The sequence below is a fragment of the Emys orbicularis genome, chromosome 9 (assembly GCF_028017835.1).
Source record: "Emys orbicularis isolate rEmyOrb1 chromosome 9, rEmyOrb1.hap1, whole genome shotgun sequence".
NCBI lineage: Eukaryota > Metazoa > Chordata > Testudines > Emydidae > Emys > Emys orbicularis.
In genome coordinates this window covers 4,782,990-4,799,811 of record NC_088691.1, presented here as the reverse complement: position 1 = coordinate 4,799,811, position 16,822 = coordinate 4,782,990, and the positions used below count along the sequence as shown (strand labels likewise).

At 41.8% G+C, this 16,822-nt stretch overlaps 1 protein-coding gene across 2 annotated transcripts in view; it reads right to left on the bottom strand.

Moving 5' to 3' along the window:
- Window positions 1–12,919: 12,919 nt before the first annotated feature.
- LOC135883293 (P2R1A-PPP2R2A-interacting phosphatase regulator 1-like) overlaps window positions 12,920–16,822 on the bottom strand; it is a 32,347-nt gene continuing 28,444 nt past the window's right edge. For both annotated transcript variants that reach the window (XM_065410327.1, XM_065410328.1), the window contains 2 exons: window positions 16,720–16,816; window positions 12,920–15,018 (listed from right to left, as the gene is read on the bottom strand). In XM_065410327.1, coding sequence (XP_065266399.1) covers window positions 14,859–15,018; window positions 16,720–16,816 — 257 coding nt within the window. In that variant the 3' untranslated portion in view covers window positions 12,920–14,858. The remainder of the gene's footprint in view (window positions 15,019–16,719; window positions 16,817–16,822) is intronic.

The following is a 16,822-nucleotide window of genomic DNA, read 5'->3' as shown; positions in this document are numbered from 1 at the left end:
CAGTGTCTTAATATCATGTGCTGCAAAGAGCAGCAGGAGACACATTAAAGAGCCACTTGCAACTAGAGAGCTTCAGTGTGAGTATCACTGGTCTAGATCGTCTCAGACAGGTGTTTGTTCGACCTGCTCTTAATAACCTCTACTGACGGAGATTCCACAACCTCCCTCGGCAATTTATTCCTGTGCTTAACTGCCTTTACAGTTAGGAAGTTTTTCCTAATGTCCAACCTAAACCTCCCTTGCTGCAAGTTAAGCCCATTGCTTCTTGTCCTTTCCTCAGTGGATAAGGAGAACAATTTATCACCTTCCTCTTTATAGCAATCTTTTACATACTTGAAAACGTATGTTCCCCCCCCCCCCCCTCCTGTCTTCTCCAGACTAAACAAACCCATTTTTTAAAATCTTTCCTCATAGGTCAATAAGCACTGGAATAAATTGCCTATGGTGGTTGTGGAATCTCCATCATTGGAGATTTTTTAGAGATTAGACAAACACCTGTCAGGAATGGTCTAGATATAGTCCTGCCATGAGTGCAGGGGACTGGACTAGATGACCTCTCGAGGTCCCCTCCAGTTCTATGATTCTATGCTTTCTAGACCTTTAATAATTTTTTGTTGCTCTCTTCTGGACTCTCTCCAGTTTGTTCACGTCTTTCCCTAAGTGTGGTACCCAGAACTGGACACAGTATTCTCCTTGAGGCCTTGTTACTGCTGAGTCGAGTGGAAGAATTAATTCTCACGTCTCGCTTACAACACTCCTGCTAATATATCTCAGAATGATCACTCTTTTTTGCAACGGTATTACATTGTTGACCTGTATGTATTTTGTGATCCACTCTGACCCCCAGACCCTTTTCTACAGTACTCCTTCCTAGGCAGTCATTTCCCATTTTGTATTTGTGCAACTGATTATTCCTTCCTAAGTGGAGTACTTTGCATTTGTCCTTATTGAATTTCATCCTGTTTAATTCAGACCATTTCTCCAGATCATTTTTGAATTTTAATCCTGTCCTCCAAAGCGCTTGCAACCCCTCCCTTCCTGTATCCGCCTTCCTGCCCTTACTCTGCTCATCATCCTTTTATTACCCAGCAGCACGAGTTTAGCTCCTTTTTTATTCTACTACGGTAGGCACCCTTCTCCTTCAGATTCAACATTCAACTCTTCTCAAATCACTTCATTTCTTAGTTCTGATTCTTCTCTGTAAGAGAAGGTAGACGTGGCTAGAGGAGAGAAACAGCACATATACTATTGTGTATTACCCTGTCCATTTCTATTGTGTGTGAAGACAATCTGTTAAGTTTCGCTACTGTGTGTGTAACCATGGCAGATCTGACGTCAAAGGTGAGGTGGTTAATCTCAACACAGTTACTGAACTGGATCTTTAACGTGGTATGTTCATCTTTATTTTTACTGCAGTAGCCTCGGAGCTCAAGTCATGGACTAGGAGAATCCCACTGTCCTAGACATCGTACAAACACCGAACAAAAAGACTGTCCCCTACCCCAAGGAGCTTACGATCATAGAAACCAAGTCTCAGCCCTATCTAATCTTCTCAGTTGTGCATATTAATGTATTAACATCTCCAGGTTTAGAAATGAACTGAAAATGCAGGACAACAGGAAATTCCAAGGCTATGAAAAGGAATGTTGGCAGTACAGGTTTCTTCATCAAGGAAATTATAGAGGTGCAATTGTTTTACAAAAATAGGTAATGAAGCACTGACAAAGTAACAGACTCTCAGAAATAATAAAGAAAGCATTTCTCTTTCCAGGGGTCACAAGAGAAGAAGCCAGCAAGTACACCGATAAATGGCAAGGTGTTAAACACACAATGTATGCAAGTCCATCATGAAGTGCAGGTGACACACCATGACTTTTAAAAGAAATGAGCAGAAAATAAGTGAACCTTTAACTTCATTATATTCAAGGGAAATTCCTGAGGGTCATACAGTCCATATATATATACATATAACTCCAATATTGAAAACAAGATATCAGGAAATTAGCAGGTAATTTGGCATTAGTTGAGGGGAGATTTACCGAAACCATTTGAAGGGAATGTAGCAGCAGCAAGAGATAAGCAGGATTTTATGTGAGCAGATGGATAGCTACAGAAAGGCAATATAGTATTAGAAGTACCCAAGAGGCCCATCTGGAATAGTATATGCAGTAGGGACCATCCTAACACAAGGGAGGATATTAGTGCCTTGAATGCAGGGCACAGGGGATCCTTCCTGGCTGGCGGAGAGATCTGGACCATCCCTACGTTTTAGTGTGCTATGTTCTAGTAATCCAGGCTCAGTGAAGAGCTAAGAAAAACAGAGAATCAAACCTTGCTTGATGTAATTTAACTTCAAACAGGACAACTGGGCACGTAAACTTTGTTTCATTAGGAGTGAATCAGAGCATGTGGACTCATCCCTGCCATTTAGATTTAGACTCTCTAGCAGTTGACTGGGGGTCACTGCATCAGAGCATGTTTGAGTAGCGGGGTCACAGTTTTTCTGGAGGGAACTGTCGGAGATGAGGTATTGGTAGCAATCAGTGTAGAATCACAGTGGGAATCAGCCCAATAGTTCACTTTAACCACATTTCAGTTAGCCACCAACCCTGTGTGAAATCACTTTAAGAAAATGGGGGCGTGCGTTTCCTGATGCGATCCAGAATAGGTGGAAACGAGCTTTTCAATTCAAAATGGAGCTAAGAAGGGAAGATGTAGGGCATTTAACACCCAGAAATGCAACTTGAGAAAGTGAATAATACACCCCCTGAAAAAGTGTTTGTGCCATTTCCCATTCCTAGTTCCTGACGCAAACCAGACAGCCTTCTCTCCTGGAAACAGATCAATGCTTTGATCACTGAACTAGAACTGCTTTAAATGTCTACTAGTAGAGACTGAATCACCTTGTTCTTTCAGCACCTGCTATACGAATATAATGCACACACAATTGTAAGTGAACAGTCGTATTGGGTACTAAGTGATGAAATACCTTTATCAATGTCATCATCACTTAATACCTGACAGGATTGTTAATTTACCATTGGCTATAAAATCTGTGTTAGGTGCTTGGGTCTAATCTGGATCAGTGCTCTAGATCAGAAAATGACTGCAAGCCCCCATTTTCTCTAAAAGTGAATAATAAAATGCCCATGCCTACAATAGAGAAAGTGTGGATACAGTCAGACTGAGGGACGATCTGGCCTTCAGATAACCAAGGTTCCACCCTCAGTAAATCAATCAAAGTTACACAGTTTGCCTATTGAACACTTAGAACACAACTTGTGATACTGGAACAATTGCTGGGCCATCTCAGTCCTATATCCTGCCTCTAGAAATAGCTCAGCCCTTGTGTTTCAGAAAAAAACCTCCCCCCTTGCTCCATGTACCAACCCCATGAATCGGTTTATTCAGTAAGAACATTTATTATGTACAATGAACTAAATAATAATAATAAATAAATAAAACAAAAAGCTACCAGAAATCCCAAGAGCATCAAAATGATGCTAGCTTGACACTGGCTGCTGGCACGAGTTAGTATAGGATTGTAGATATTTAGTAACAGCTCTCCAGAAACAAATGCAATTAATCTGAGTTGGTGCGTGAGAAAGCACAAATTTTATAACAGCTGTTCACAACACACACACACACACACCCTACAGGTTCATAAAAAAACTCAACAGCTCTAATGTAGTTCAACAGTTCTTATCCTTGACTGTGCATTTAGAAATGAATTAGGAGGAGAAAATATCAAAAAATGGAAGAGATGTACCCAAACGCCAACTACTAACCACTCTGCATTGCCCATGTTAATGGCTTTCTACTGCCAGACACCCTGCCATTCAGGATGGTAACTGCTTAGTTTAGAACAGGGATCGGCAACCTTTGGCCTGCAGCTCGCCAGGGTAAGCACCCTGGCAGGCCCGGGCCACTTTGTTTACCTGTTGCGTCCGCAGGTTTGGCCGATGGTGGCTCCCACTGGCAGTGGTTCGCCGCTCCAGGCCAATGGGGGTTGTGGGAAGTGGCAGGGGCTGAGGGATGTGCTGGCCGCTGCTTCCCGCCACCTCCATTGGCCTGGAGTGGCGAACCGCGGCCAATGAGAGCCGCGATCGGTCGAATCTGCGGACACGGCAGGTAAACAAACCGGCCCGGCCCGCCAGGGCCGCGTGCCAAACGTTGCCGGTCCCTGGTTTAGAATTTGGTAGCAGAAGTTTTGCATACCTAAAAAAGCTTTGAAATAATTGACTTACTTCAAGAAGTCCTCTCTATCTCTAGATTCCCAGCCATAACATCAGCTGCCTGGTATTCAGCAACAGGTTAAAGCCATACACTAACTATGCAAACACCAGCACATCATTCATTGAAAAGTTATCACAGAACAGGTCCCAGGGAAAACGACCGTCGCATAACATGTGTGAGCATCCTTCTGAAAGGGAAGAACAAGGCCATCTCTTGCTCAGAAAGGTACTTAAAAGGTCATATTTGTTTCCCCAACTCAATCAAGAGTTAGGCTTGGTCTACACTTACCCCCCAAGTCGAAGTAAGGTACGCAAATTCAGCTACGTGAATAATGTAGCTGAATTCGACATACCTTACTTCGAACTTACCACGGTTCAGACGCGGTCCACACGCGGCAGGCAGGCTCCCCCGTCGACTCCGCGGTACTCCTCTCGTCTAGCTGGAGTACCGCAGTCGACGGCGAGCGCTTCCTGGTTCGATTTATCACGTCCACACCAGACGCGATAAATCGAACCCGGAACTTCGATTGCCAGCCGTCGAACTACCGCGGTAGTGTAGACATACCCTTAGTCTAGGTGCAGTCTACTTTCTTCAGCTTGGTTTGTTTAGCTATGCTTCAGCACACAGCTTTCTGGCTTGTCACATGTAACCTAACGAGAAATGCAGAGTGGCGTCATTGTGAAGGCTGCAGTCTTGAATGAGGCAAAGTCCTTTTACTTGCTCTCTGTAGTAAGGCCATTTCACACCTTTGGGGGTTTGATGCCTTACGCTGTAGTTTTATTTCTTTCATGTCAATTTCCCCCCCACCCCCTTTGAACTCTCTCCAGAAATGCAGGCTTTAAAGAAGAACATCTATATATGGCCTTAGTAATAAGAAACTTATCCACAAACAAAAATTGCTTAGTTGAAAGCATGTCTGGTGTCCCGCTAACACCCCTCTCCCCCCCCCCACCCCAAAAAAACCCCACACACCACACTGGCACAAATCTAAAGACAAAAATGTAACAAGTCTGGAGATGAATGATTAAAGAATGCAGTCAGTTCTCCACTGTCATCTAATGATCCTTTACCATTCACTAGCACCTCATCCAGTTTGCACCACTGATACAACTGGGCCTTTGTTTTGTTCTGTAATGGAAGTGTGCTGCTGGAGGTGTACTGCTGACCTGAATATATTGCTTATTAAGTGTACAGTAGACATTTTAAAAGGAGCAGTTTCCAGAGGGCATTAAGGTATGTCAGCGTTCTGTAAGTTCTAGTGTGAAGTGTGGAATCGAGTATTTGTATGACTAGAAATGGGACAAATGATCTATCTGGGGTTATAAAATGGGTTGATTATATGGTGGTGTAAGGCATGTGGCACTAGGCTTTCCGTGTATGTATTTTAATGACATTTGTTCACAAATATCCGTTTTTGGTAGTAATTCATGTTGTAACGTGTTAGTGTATTGACATGGCTCCCTGGAATAGGAAATGCCTGTATCATCTCAGGCTGTACACTCAGTGTCTCCAGGAAGCATGTTTGTCTGGTTCTCCAGAGTGAGCTGTTCAGACCCCATGAACCACCGACCCAGTGTATAAAAGACCTCTTGACCCAGTCCAAGACAAATCAGCTGTACCACAAGGGAGACAGGTTAAGTTTCTTAGGGCTTTTATGATGCATCATAAACAATGAATTGCTGAACAGACGTGGAGTTGAGGCATGTGGTAGAGAAGTCTGTGCCAAATGTGACTATAGACAACACTGGCAGTGATGCTGCACACTCTTTGGGGATTAGTAAAGAAAGCTTTTCTAGTTCTATATACAAACACATGCAATGGGGGCACAGGGAAAATCCGTCAGTGAGTCACAAGGATACAAGATAGGACATGAACATGGATGCTGAAGTTGCAAATAGGTAGCACTTGTGATGGGCATAACTTTGGCTGAGAAGGGAAAGTATCAAGGGAATTCCATAGGAATTACTAGTCTGCCTTTTCTAAACCATTATACCCATATCCTGAACAGAGCCCTCTGCTGTAAACTCAATATAAGAAACTGTAGTTAATGAAAACCATGACTTTAGAAGCACTATCGGGTACTGATGACCTCTTTCATATGGAAGGGAAAAGGCTAACCCAATAGCAGGACTGCTTTGCTATGTTATGCTACGGTAATGGACTATAAATACAGAAATAATAAGTGACTGTAGTCATTCTGAGTCACACTGCTCTTATGATTAAGAGGGAGGAGATAGAGGCAGAAGCAAACAAGACCAGTGTTTCAGAAATGCTGTTGCAGAAGAAATGTAATCAAAGAACAAGGCATCTTCAATGGTCAGTGTTTCCAGTTTTTACACACAAGATTAGACAAAGAAGCAACAAACAGAGAATTAACATACTTGGGTGCACTTTTTCCACTCAGGGAACGATAGATTCTGCCAGCGGCTTATCAGGCAAAATTAAGACATCAGCACTGGGTGTCATTCAAGAAACAATAAACAGCATCCTTTGGGAAGCCAAATTCTGCAGTGGAGCACTAGAATCTCAGATTCCATCCTCACCAAACAATTAACTCCTTCACCTCAGGAACCTGCCAATGGTCCGCAGCACAACCTCCACTGCTGGCACTTGGAACCGTTCAAATGAAAGGATTCTTGTCATTAAAATAAATTGCAATGGAAACTGCAGTGAGGACAGTGTTAGAGTCTGGATGGACTCAGTTGCCCTTCCTGATTCTCCCAACTTGGTGCATGGTTCACGGTACTATTTATAATGCAAAAAAGCCACACAGGCACTGGTATTGCCCGAGTATAGACGCTATGTGAGGAGTGCTTACGTAAAGTTACACCAGGTGACAATTTCAGGATTAGTGTAATATTTTTCAGGTACCATAATGAACACATTTCACTAACTTAAGCAACTGAAAATTCAGACAGGTTCAGAGATCACAGATCAAAATAATACATAGTTTTCATAATATGAGAGGCTGATTCTATGTATAATGTGTGAAGAGACATCAAATCCACAAGGAGAGAGAGTAATAATTAATGAGGGCCTACATTACATAAAATGGAGTTTTGATTTAACACAGCCTTGAGAGAGATAAGCTTATATGACGTCAACCAGGAAAATACTCAGCAACTTTTATAGTACTATGAATCTTAGAAGTAAATGTTAGCTAATGAATCCTCATAACACGGTTGAGGCAGTTAAATATTATCCACATTTTATGGAGGCACCGAAAGGGGATGCTAACTCAGGTGTGCCAGGCTCCCAGCTCAATTCTCACGAATTCCATGCTGCACAGAAGCAGGTGAGTCTGATAGGCCCCTGGATAGGCATAGGCGATTACTGTGGAGGTGGGTTTTTTTTTTTTTTTAAATGTACACAAAACATTAAGCACCATCAATCAATAAGCCCCACATCACCTAGCTAGCTATTCATGCACAAACAAGGTCATCCTCCTTAACCCTCCCGTATTCTCTGATTCATATACCACAAATACCTGTGGCCACAGAGAGCATAAGCCCTTCCCATCCTCACAAACTTTCCCAATCATGGGTCTGTGTCTTCTGGTACAGGAGCTATTTGAGCTTATTTGCCTCATGATGTGAATGGTGGCGGGGGAACTCACATGGGATGGGGGCTACCTACCTGGCCCAGAAGTAATCTTGGCTGCCTGTAATTGTAACCCTGTCCTGTTTGAAGATTTTGCTGCCAGGGTATCTGTGTTCACCCACACACAAGCCTGTAGGTGGGCCCCAATTCAATCAGGATTGGAGTAGGACAATGCTGCCATTCTCACCTCCACAGTCAGCGTAAGGGGTTCTTGTAAATCAGGTCTGCCTCTTGAGCATTCGTTAGGCTTCGAGCTCAGTTACTGTATAGCCAAAGCCATGAAATTATCTTTTCCAATTACTAAAATTAGAGTAAATAGGGAAAAAAATGCACTAACTGGAATTCATGCTGCCACCTGATGACCAGAAAGGGATCTTCTGAAAACAGGACATGTTTAAGATAATTATGATTCCACCAGTGGATGCAGGGATACAAAAACAAGGAGCATGAAAAGCACAACATTTCAGGAGTGACCACTGCCAAATGGTGCATGAGCTGTTACTGAGTGTGAAGATAGAGTTGTAACAGAATAGGGGGCTGCTCCTGCCCTCATTTAAGTCAAGAGCAACTGACTTTACGGCAGCAGGTTTAGACTCAAATGCAGAATTCATTTTTCAGAAATGTTGCAAATACTTACAAATCAAAGTACTGCATCATTCCAACAGTGATGCATCTATAGTTAAAGGTATGGATGGAGGTGAGCAACAAAGGAACACCTGCACAGATGTCGAGTTGATCTTTTCACGAGTCTGGGGAATTCCACACTTGTTCAGAAACCATCATCTCTCTGTCCAAGGTGCATCTGACTGGAGAATAGGTCATTCTGAGCCAGCCCTGGAAGCTGTGGAGGCACAGCCTTGCATGATCAGTCACAAAGGTGCAAGCTGATGTGTGTTCCAGGAACTGAAGACAGTTCCTTATTGTGGTCCGAGAGCTCCCCTGAATTACCCACACCACACTTGACAAAGTTAGGAATCTGTCGAAGGGAAAGCGGGCCCTGGCTGTCAACGAGTCCAAAGACATGTCTATAAATTGTATCTTCTGTACAGGGGTTAACGTGTATTTTTGACCCAACTCCTGGAACAGAACAAGAGCTATCTGGATGGTAGATAGTGCTGCTTCATAGGAACGGCCTTGAGTACCAGTCATTGAGGTATGGGAAGACTAGAATTGCTTCTTGTCGGCAGTAAGTAGCCACTACTGCCAGGATCTTTGAGAACACCCTTGGGGCCCATGAAAGGTAGAAAGGAGGTACTCGGTATTGGAAATGATCTTGGCCTATAGTGAAGCATACATATTTCCTGTGCAACGGATATATTATACAGAAGTAAGCATCTTGTAGGTCGAGGGCCGACAAAAAAACCCTTTCTCCTTGATGTCCTGCACATAACCTCCACTGTGACAGTGTCCCCGTCAGTAGTGTCTGCAGCATCCAAGGACATTTGAAGAGCAGAGTTCTGGCCAATAATTGGCACTCAGAAGATGGACTGAAACTGCTCTCTACATTCCTGCACCAGATGTTTAAACAATGCCGCAAATCTAATATTGTTTGTAAAACTATATTTGGCCATGACTGCTTGATAGCTCGCAATCCTGAATTGCAGGGTTGCTGACTAGTAGGACTTCCATCCGAAGAGATCCAGTCTTTTTTGGTCTTTGTCATACTGAGTACACTTGCCACACAGTCTTAGCTGGGTCCAGGAGCACCTTGTTAATGGGTAATGCCACCCTGGGGCGTGTCGCTGTCTGCAGAATATCCAACAGTTTATGCTGCGAGTCCTTGACTTCACGTGCAATTTAAAGAGTGTCAGCTACCCTCTTTCTGAGGTCTTGAAATTGCCCAAAATCGTTAGCCATGGCTGGTGGCAGAGGCATAATCACCTTGTCCGGAGACAAGGATAAAATAGGTGTTTGAGGGGTGCCCTGGCCTCTTGTTCCTCAGATGTCTCTCATGTGAAGGGAGAGGGGGAGGTGGCTGGTTGGAGAATTTAGGACTGTTCAACTCTAGGCTCCCTATGAGATGGTACCATTGGGCTGATGAATTGTTGCTGATCGGTGGCGAGGAGGTCCCAGTATGGCCACTGGCGAGAGGGGGGCATATGGGAATTGGGATAACAAGCAGGGTTGGTTCCACCACCCTTGTTGATGAGCGTAATCTTCCTTATGACTGTCAGAGAACGTGTTCCTGAAAGGATATGTTGGAGAATCTTGAACCTAATCAGAAGAGACGAACTGGAAGTCTCATTCATCCGCCTCAATATCATCCAATGCAGAAGCACCTGCAGAAAAGGGTGGCGAGTTCTGTGGTACTGGAGGAAGTTGGCAGTCTGGAGATCAGAGTCTCAGTAACGAGAGATGCTTGGATACCCAGGAGAAGTTGGGAGGGTGGTTCGTCCATTACAGACAGATCCTTAGTGTAGCAGAATTCTTGTGGTACCACGTAGGGGATCAGTACTGATGTGGGAGCCAAGGATGCAGCAGACGAAGCTAATATTACTGTAATGGGGGGTGTGCAGATGCAGGCACCAATGGTGTCTGGTACCATTGCATGCTTAGCAGAGCCCTTCAAATCTGCAGATATCTGCTTTATATCCACAGACCATTTTTGTGGATTACAGATCAGATGCGGATACAAATTCTGTATCTATGTAGAGCTCTCGTGTTTATGCTTGCCATCTTTGTCCCTGGTAGAAGGTACTGAGGCCCTGTTGGAGCTGTTAGTTTTGGGACTTTCTGGCCCTGCCAGTACTGGAGAAGGAGTCATTTGACTCAACAGTACTGAGCCAAGAGGTTGAGGCTTCAGAGACCATAATTATCACAGGGGAGCTGAGCTTTTTCGGTGCTGGCTCCTTAAGATGAGTCTACATCAGGGGTCTGCAACCTTTCAGAAGTGGTGTGCCGAGTCTTCATTTATTCACTCTAATTTAAGGTTTTGCATGCCAGTAATACATTTTAACGTTTTTAGAAGGTCTCTTTCTATAAGTCTATAATATATAACTAAACTATTGTTGTATGTAAAGTAAATAAGGGTTTTAAAATGTTTAAGAAGCTTCATTTAAAATTAAATTAAAATGCTGAGCCCCCCAGATCGGTAGCCAGGACCTGGGCAGTGTAAGTGCCACTGAAAATCAGCTCGCGTGCCGCCTTCGGCACACGTGCCATAGGTTGCCTACCTCTGGTCTACACGCTCCTCTTTTTGGAGGTCTTCTCTGAAGCCTCCAAGGTCTTTCCTTTCTTAGGGGAAGCCTCCTCCAAGGTTGAAGAGGTGCTGTATATGTTGAGACAGATCTACAGGGGTCCCCCTGACCTGACTCAGAAGCTGGTCAAAGGAAGCATTCCATCATCAATAGTCCTGAGTTTCATATTCCTGTTTTTCCTTGCCCTGGATTTGAGGGCCAGGCAGAAGTGGCACTTTTGAGAGACATGGGACTCCCCCAAAGCAACTGACACACTTGGAGTGGCCGTTGCTAACAAGTATAACCTCTAGGCAGGAGAAGGGCAGTGCTTAAAACCTGGTGAGCCAGGCAATGCCTGGCCAGGAAAATAAGGCTCCCTGAGGTGAGAGAGAAACAAAACAATCCTCTTACTACTTACCTCTAACTATAACTATCACTAACAACTTACTGTACTACCTGATCCTAATGAACTATAGAAATGCAGAATAAAAGCTAGCTGAGGCACACTCAAGGCGGACACGTTAAGGCTCCATCTCAGGCAGAGGTTGACAAGGAATTGAGGGCAGTTTGCCTCCCGCACTCTTATATAGCCTTGGTGTCCAATATGAGGAGACATAGGGAACATATGCAGGACAAACGGACACTAAAGACAAATCTCCGATCAAGGCCTTAAGAGGTGCACGTGCACCTGAAATAGGAGCACGCATAGGGACACTACTCAAAGCAGCAGCATATTGCTAAAAACAAAACTATTTCGTTTTAAGGAGGCTGTCTGATTCTAGTTTATCACTGGTCACAGACTCCCGAAAGTTGGAACGCCAGTGTCCAAATTCAGTTGGACCTGCAGAATACTGTAGTCCTGGGCCCAGACTATGAGTGGGAAAATTACAGAATTACACTCTAGGATAAGTAAAGGCCTGAGGCCTGACACCTGACAGAGCGCATTCAGAGACCAAAAATGGGAGAGAGGTGAGGCTAGCCATATAATGATGACATTAGTCAAATCAAGCTTTAAAATTCACAACATTCATCGGTTTTGGTATTTACATGGGGAATTAGTAAAAGGCAACTAACACTATATGGGTTAACATGACTATTAACCACTGACTAAAGCTGTGTATGTAAACACAATTATGTGGCCATGCAAATCAGCACATAATCTGTTTATTCTCTGATTTTGCAGCCTAGCTGCATTCCAGATTTTAATCCTTCATTTAAAGGGGAAAAAATTCTCCTCCCAATATTTCCAAGGTGTGTTGCAGCTATCTGATAGCATGGACAATGAGGAATCCAAGCACCTCTTTCCTCACAAATTGGAAGTGATTTCTGCTTTTGTACAAAGTGGGATGGAGGGGGAGCACACAGAGAAGGGGAGAGTTCTCTTTTCCTCAGTACCAAAAGTATTAACTGCCTTCCGAATGCCAAATCACACAGACTTCCCCACTCCTTCCTGGGAGCCAAAAGCCCCAGTGTCCATTACCTAGCTGTTGAAACTTCTAGAATAAGCTATGCATTTTCAGGACAAACATCTCCAGCACACTGAACATGGATAATTCTGGGACAGCATCACATGCATTTTACTTAATATCTAAATAAGTACAAGGAAGAGACTGTGCTTTTGTATCTCTTCAAATCACTAGAACCTAGTTTGTTTTTAAATATACTTAATTCTGTCAAGAACTTCCGGTCTGCTGTGTGGGAACGTTGCAGAAACTAGGATAAAGTGTTGTAGAATTTAGGTCCAGCTTGCCAAGAAGAGGATGAAGCACTGATTGAAATAAGCACTTTGATTGAAGGAAACAAAAACATCAATGCTCCCCTGGTGAAAGTAACAAAAACATGGTTAAAATCCTGGACACAGTGCACATTCCAGAAGAAACAACAGCTTTACTTATTTTTTCAGTTCTCTTTATTGGCACTTATTTGGAAAACCAGCATAAATATTTAATAGAGAAGAGACATGTTGACCCACACACAATACAACTACTGTAATTACCTTTCTGTTCATGCATCTTTTAAAAGGGTTGGCAATCAGATATTGAGGCCCATTCATGAAAAATGAGATAAGCAAGATAAAAATCTATAATTTTGCCCTTATCACAGAAGAATGAATGCACAGTAAGTCTTTGGCATATGGCTGAGATTATAAAATAAAGCCATGCTGTATTAAAGCAAGCAAGCAGATGTTACACACAATTTTGTCTGTCTGCCATTGGGAAAGGGAAGCATGAGTCTCAGAACTTTATGAAAACTGATCTGTGGAGTAAGGAAGCTCAGTTGACAATTGCGATAATTTAGATAAACATGGAGAGTCAACAATAAACCATGTTCACAGTGTTTGAGCTAAGAGTGAGACCACCACATAGATCCCATATCTCCATATTATACAGGATAAATAAGTCCTTAGTCCTCACTCATCCCAGGTTCTTCGCATCTTCTGTTTCCTAACCTTGTATGCTGCTGCCCTGTCAAAGTTCTGCCTCTGTGAAACAGCCATATGACAAGGTAGAGAACTACCACCATATCTTGTTTTAGGAAAGGCTTACTACATTCAATGCCCACCTTTAGCCCTGCATTACAGTTTTACTGTTTGGGAAGGAAAAGTTTTGCTTCATTATTACGCTCTTGGAGGCTGGCAGACTCTTGCTTCTGTTTTGGGAGTCTTCTAGGTTTGCTATCATGGTGCTTCTGGACATACTAGCTTCTTTCAAATCCATTATAGGAATTCTCCAACATCTCTAAATTGATCAATTCTACACTTGTGATCAGTAATTTTTTAACTTTATAACATCAGAAATCTCTTTATGCTATGATACTGAGGAAGTGGAGGTTGCTTCTACTGGGTTGCTATTACTATACAGAAGAGATTAAAACATGGTATGTGGTCACGTAGCAGAGTTAAATGTTCATGGATTATCACTTCAGTCTGGACATACTCACTCAGAATCCCTCCTTAAGGCTTCCTTTCTCTCCAATTAAACCAATTGTTAAGATTCTACTGCCTCTAATTTTCTTATCTGAAGCATTTAATGTAGGGATTTTAGCATTTCATGCAGTGTCCCAACACACTATTAAAGTTCCTTCTGTGGGAAAACAGTGCTAGGAGAATGCCTATCACTCTAGATAGTCACACAGGGGATAAAAAGGAAGCTGGTGATTTTGGCAGGCAATTTTTTCCATGTTAAGTCTGGATTTAGTCACACCAGCAATTATGATTACAAATAAAATGTAACATATGGACAATTCATCCATTCTGGTTCTTTTCATCCAATCAGAACATAACATTGATTAGCAGCCGAACAAATTAGGACTTAGGCACCAATTATATTTTGATACCCATATTTACATTTTAAAAAACAGCAAATGAAATACCCACAGCTTGTGGAGTAAAATTAATATTAATAAACTGATCAGTTGATTAGCTTGATAAAAAATGACAGAATCCAATAAAAGCTATCTGTTACCTAGATCAGCACCATTACAAACTGGTGACAACTGAAAAGATGTAGTTTAAAATGCCTTGTTTCCCCTTGTAGAATAATATATGTATTTGCAATTTATTATGCCAATCAAGAAGATCTATTGCAAGTCAAAACATGTATGCAGATATTCGCATATTAAAGAGAACGTTTGGAGTTTAAACACTAACTGTATTTAGTAAATGTCATACAAATCACTATAAACTTCCTCAAGGAACTATTATGGAAGTTTTCTAGAAATAAAGACATTTCTGGAAGTTCCTATGAGGAACAGGATCAGATAAGAAACTCAGTCACACATTGTAGAACGTTGTCGTGTTGCTCTCCAGCTTGGCTGTTTACCCTCCAGCAGAGGAGTAATAAAGTCTCAATTTGTGGGTAATTTAGCTGAAAAATCTATGGGCTTAAATTGAGATCTGGAATTGGAAAGTGAGGCTGGAGAATCTCTGGTGGTGACAACTTCAGCTGGTGAATGACAGGAAGAGCCAGCACTGCTTTGATTGCCATCAAGAGTACCTGAAGTCAGACTGAAAAAAAGGGGAATGTAACAGGAGGATATGGAAAATACAAGAGCAGCATTTTTGGGGCAATGCGTTAATTTAAACAGGCTTATCATTCAACAACTTTAACATATATATGTGAAAAAACAAGCTTTAAACACACACTTAACTGTCTTTTAAAGTGACCTAACTATAGACTCTTTACCTGATTGCCACTAAATAGGGTTTCATGGGACTAACTGCAGCTTGAATTCCAGGAAGGAATTTTACATTTTAAATGACATTAAACAGGTCGTATGGAAAAATAACTGAAATATTGATTGCTTTAAGATATTAGGAACAGGTATATTGCTAATGCAAAGCAGTCTAATTTCCTCAAAGCAATCATCTGCATTTTAATTAACCAAAATGAGGAATTCTAATTCTTACTAAATTTCAGATGTTTAAAATTCTGGTTTTGATTAGCTATTAAAGTCACTTTAAAAGCAAATATTAGTCACCTTCAAACACAGTTTTATATTTCATATAAAAATACAAAAAAGTCTACAATAATTTTGCTCTCCAGCCAAACCATAATATTTTATCAAGTAGCTAATTCATTCAGCTGACTCAAAGAATTGCTTATACATTAGAAATGGTCAGGCAGTGGAACATATACAAATAAAGAAATGACAAAGTTTGAAATGAATCATTCAGGCAACTCTATCATCATTTTTATCTTCTATTACAGGAATTCTTAAACTGGGTGCCCTGACAACACTACAGCTGCCAGCAGGCTCAGTGGCAATGGCAACTTATACCTCACAATATGTGGTATTAGTAAGGCCCTACTTAACTTGCAATAGGGCGGAAATTGCAGTTTCCGCACTATTCGGCTTCTACCGCAATTTTGACAGCTGGAGCTCAGTCCCAGGCAGCCGACAGGGAGTCCCCTGGTGGCTGACAGCAAAAAGTCATGGAAAGGTAATAATGAACATTATTATGGTAAATAATATGGTCGATGATTATTTTTCCTCAATTTTCTATGGCTTGTTCACAACTCAGCCACAATTTTTTGACAATCATCCCAAAATTCAAGTAGGTGCTTAGGTATTAGGGAAAAAGTGCATTAAAACATATCTACTGATTACATGTTTTACAGTATATATCATAGCAAAATTATAACTATGTAGGGTTATTACTATTTTCTTCTCTAAAAGAACATTCAAAACAAAAAACCTTCACTCTTTCCTTTAAACCAGATGTTCAGTATAATTTGCTGCATAGTTATTTTCTCTATCTTAGCACAGTCACAGTTCATATGCAGAGAGATCAGACTAGCATTCACCATACGTAACTAAGAGCAAGAGAGTATAAAAAAGTGACAATTTGCATTAATATACAAAATTAAAAGGCAAATTATCTTAAGATCTGAAGCTATTTGCTCCAAAATAGCCAATCATTGGGGGTCTAATCTCCATACCTGCTTAACTCCCATAAATGCTAAGCATATCAATACGAGAACAGAAGTCATTTATCTGTTTCTGAAGTCATTAAATTATAGGCACTGGTACCCAAATATCCAGTTTGTTTGCAATACTTATCTGGATATGCTGCAAAAATCCAAGGCTTATTATATATAACACTATTTGACTTCAAGCATGCCCACCCATGCCTCGTGTCTAGAAAAAGAGACTGAAAACATTTGAGCAGTTTCTGATGAAAGTTACAAGGCACAGTGATGCTTACCATGCACCAAGGTCTGTCAGATGTGAAACTTCAGGAGAAAGCATGCTAGTAGTTCCTTGAAAAAATCTCTTTGGCTCATCTTCAGTATCCATTTCACCTTTAA